The 3,218-nt window shown below is 41.2% G+C and overlaps 1 protein-coding gene across 1 annotated transcript; it reads left to right on the top strand.

Annotated features, from left to right (window-relative positions):
- The first annotated feature begins 257 nt into the window (after nucleotides 1-257).
- On the top strand, nucleotides 258-2,918 carry LOC149837289 (Tetratricopeptide repeat (TPR)-like superfamily protein). Its single transcript, XM_090008006.1, has one exon. The coding sequence runs from the start codon at nucleotides 258-260 to the stop codon at nucleotides 2,439-2,441; it is 2,184 nt and encodes a 727-aa protein (XP_089864132.1). The 3' UTR covers nucleotides 2,442-2,918.
- Nucleotides 2,919-3,218: the final 300 nt, after the last annotated feature.

Here is a 3,218-nt window from a genome sequence, read left to right as displayed (position 1 = left end):
AACTTGCTTGTCGTAAAACAGACTACATAAATCACATTGTGCAGTTAGATTTGAAAAAATGAATCGAGAAAGTATAAAAACAAAAAAAAATTAAAACCATCCACACCGTCTGTCAGATTTTACTCAAAAACCAGTGCGTTCGAGGTTTCAATCTGGATCTCGACTTAGTAGAAGTCCCCAAAGAATGTTAAGACTCCACCCGGGTTCACCTTCACAGATTCAAATTCCAAGTTAACGTCTCTCTCTCTCTCCCTCTCATGAAAGCAAACCAGTGCCCCCAACAAACGCTGATCCGATTGAACGCCTTGATATCGAAACACACACGCTCAGGTCAACAAAGAGACGCTCTCCTCCTCTTCCACCAACTTCACTCCTCTCTCCAATTCAAACCCGATCACTACACCCTCGCCAGCGCCCTGACCGCCTGCGCTAACCTCGCCGACATCGTCACCGGGAAACAACTCCATGCACTCGTCACGGTCTCCGGTTTCCACCGATACCTCCAAGTGGGCAACACCCTCATCGCATTCTACGCCAAATCTGGCGATCTCTCGTCCGCGGGCCAAGTGTTCGATGAAATTCCTTGCCGGGATGTCTTCTCGTGGACCATTCTCGTCTCTGCTCATGCAAAATCCGGCGACTTCAAAACTGCCCATAAGCTGTTCGATAAAATGCCTCAAAGGAATATTGTCGCTTGGAATGCATTGATTACGGGTTATGCTCAGAATGGGCAGCCTGAGGATGCGTTGCATGTATTCAACAGTATGCGGAAGTCTCGTGTGGATTGTGATCATTACACTTATGCTGGTGTGTTGAGCTTGTGCAGTTCTTCTGATTTTCTTGGTTTAGGGAGACAAGTTCACGCAATTGTGACTGCTGCGGGGCTGCTGGTTAGAGTTTCGGTTGTTAATGCTATGTTGACCATGTACTTCAGTTGTGGAATGCTGGATGATGCTTGTGATGTGTTTGCTGAATCCATGGACATCCATAATCAGGTAACTTTTAATGCCATGATAGCTGGATTGATGGGTATGTCAAAGTATTCGAAAGCTTTGGTTGTGTTTAATGAGATGCTGGAAGCATGTTTTAGGCCTACCGAAGTAACGTTTGTTAGTGTTTTTAGTGCTTCTTCTTTTTTGGACATGTTGAAGTTTGGAATCCAAATTCATGGTGAAGTTGTTAAGATGGGTCTTGAGGATCATGTTATAGTATGCAATGCGGCAATAAACATGTATTCAAATTGCTTAGATTTGGAGAGTGCACGTTTGTTGTTTGAGATGCTGAGTGATAGAGATTTGGTTTCATGGAACTCCATGATTGCAGGATATGGCCAGCAGCACTTTTATAAGGAAGCCATGGAGTTGTTTTTAGACTTGCAAAGGAGTGGGATGAAGCCAGATGAATTCACTTATGGAAGCCTTTTGAGTGGGTTTGTTGGCTTTGAGACACAAAAAAATACTGAAATGATGCATGGTCTGGCATATAAAAATGGCCTTATATTGAATACTCAAGTTTGCAATGCGTTGATTGGTACATATGTAAGATACGGTGCAATTGATGATTGTTTCGGACTGTTTAATGGTATGCCTGTAAGAAATTTAATCTCTTGGAATGTGATTATTTCTGGATGTGCACAGTGCGGATTAGTGATGGATGCCTGGGATTATTTCTGCAAGCTGCAGGAATCCAGACTTTGTCCTAATTCCTACACACTCAGCATTATATTGAGCACTTGTGGGAGTATCTCAGCTCTCAGACACGGGCAGCAAGTTCATGCCTATATTCTTAGATGTGGACTAGAGTGGGAGACATCATTGGGCAATGCTCTTGTTAGCATGTATGCAAAATGTGGATGCTTAAGTTGGTCCAGAACTGTATTCAAAGAAATGCATGAGAGAGATGTTGTCTCTTGGAATTCCATGATTGCTGCTTATGCTCAACATGGGGAAGGAGAGCAGGCACTTCATTGCTTCAAAATGATGGGACAGTTGGGGATCATGTATGATCAGGTCACCTTCACTGCCATTCTCTCTGCTTGTAGTCATGCAGGTTTAACTGATCATGGTTGTCGTATTTTCTCTTCTATGATTAAGGATTATGACTTGACACCTAGCCCAGATCACTATTCATGCATAATTGATCTCCTTGGACGGGCTGGCAATCTAGACGAAGCAAAGAGATTCATAAAGGGGATACCATTTGAAGCTGCTTCATATATCTGGTGGGCTTTATTAAGTGCATGCAGAGCTCATGGGAATGTAAAGATGGGAGAAATTGCAGGCAAATATCTTCTAGAGTGTGAACCAGACAACCCAGCCGTCTATGTACTTTTGTCTAATATACATGCATCAGCAGGACAGTGGGAAGATGCATCTCGTGTTAGAGACTTGATGAGAGAGAATGGAGTGGTAAAGGAGCCTGGGTGCAGCTGGATTGACTAACAACCCCTTATGCAGGCATCCTTGGCAAAGATGACAACCTTCTTCACTTCAATGGACACCACCTAGAATTCACAAATGTTAGTCACACCAACTTGAAGTGGATGGCAGTAACCTTTTCAGGACTGTGAGATGGAACCTAAACGAGTACGGGCTTAACTGGGTACGTGACATGGAACCTAAATGGACATGAACCACAGTACCATGAACTCCCAATATTAGAAGCTAATTAAAATCCAGATATCACTGACCTGTTATTCCTGACTGGAACAAAATCAGTTGGTTACTATGCTTTCATTTAGTTTACTCAAACGCCAAATATGAGAAAAGCACCTCTGGTGAGTGTATTGATGTTAATTCATCCAAACTAGTTGAATTAGAATCCCTCTGTTTGTTAGTCTGAGAAATTTATCCATTATATTTGTATATAGACTGAATATTTGTTTTATTTTTATGTAATAAAGCGGGTTTTTCATTTGGGTTTCTAAAATAAAAAAGGAAATGTCTGTTTTTTCAAAGATTGCGTTTGATTGTATTCAGGAAAAAGTCTTGGATAACGTTTCTCTGTAAAACTGTGTTTCTCCTAGGTCACATAGGTGCGGGTGCCGTGATAGGGGGTGTGGGAGGATATATATATATATATATATATATATATATATATATATATATATATATATATATATATATATATATATATATATATATATATATACCAAGTTTGACTCAAACCTATGTCACATAGGTGCAGGTGTGGGTGCAGTCTTTTCTTTTTTATAAGGG

This window comes from Nuphar pumila, chromosome 5 (assembly GCF_984573655.1).
Source record: "Nuphar pumila chromosome 5, dmNupPumi1.hap1.1, whole genome shotgun sequence".
NCBI lineage: Eukaryota > Viridiplantae > Streptophyta > Magnoliopsida > Nymphaeales > Nymphaeaceae > Nuphar > Nuphar pumila.
This window is presented reverse-complemented; position numbering and strand designations above follow the sequence as displayed.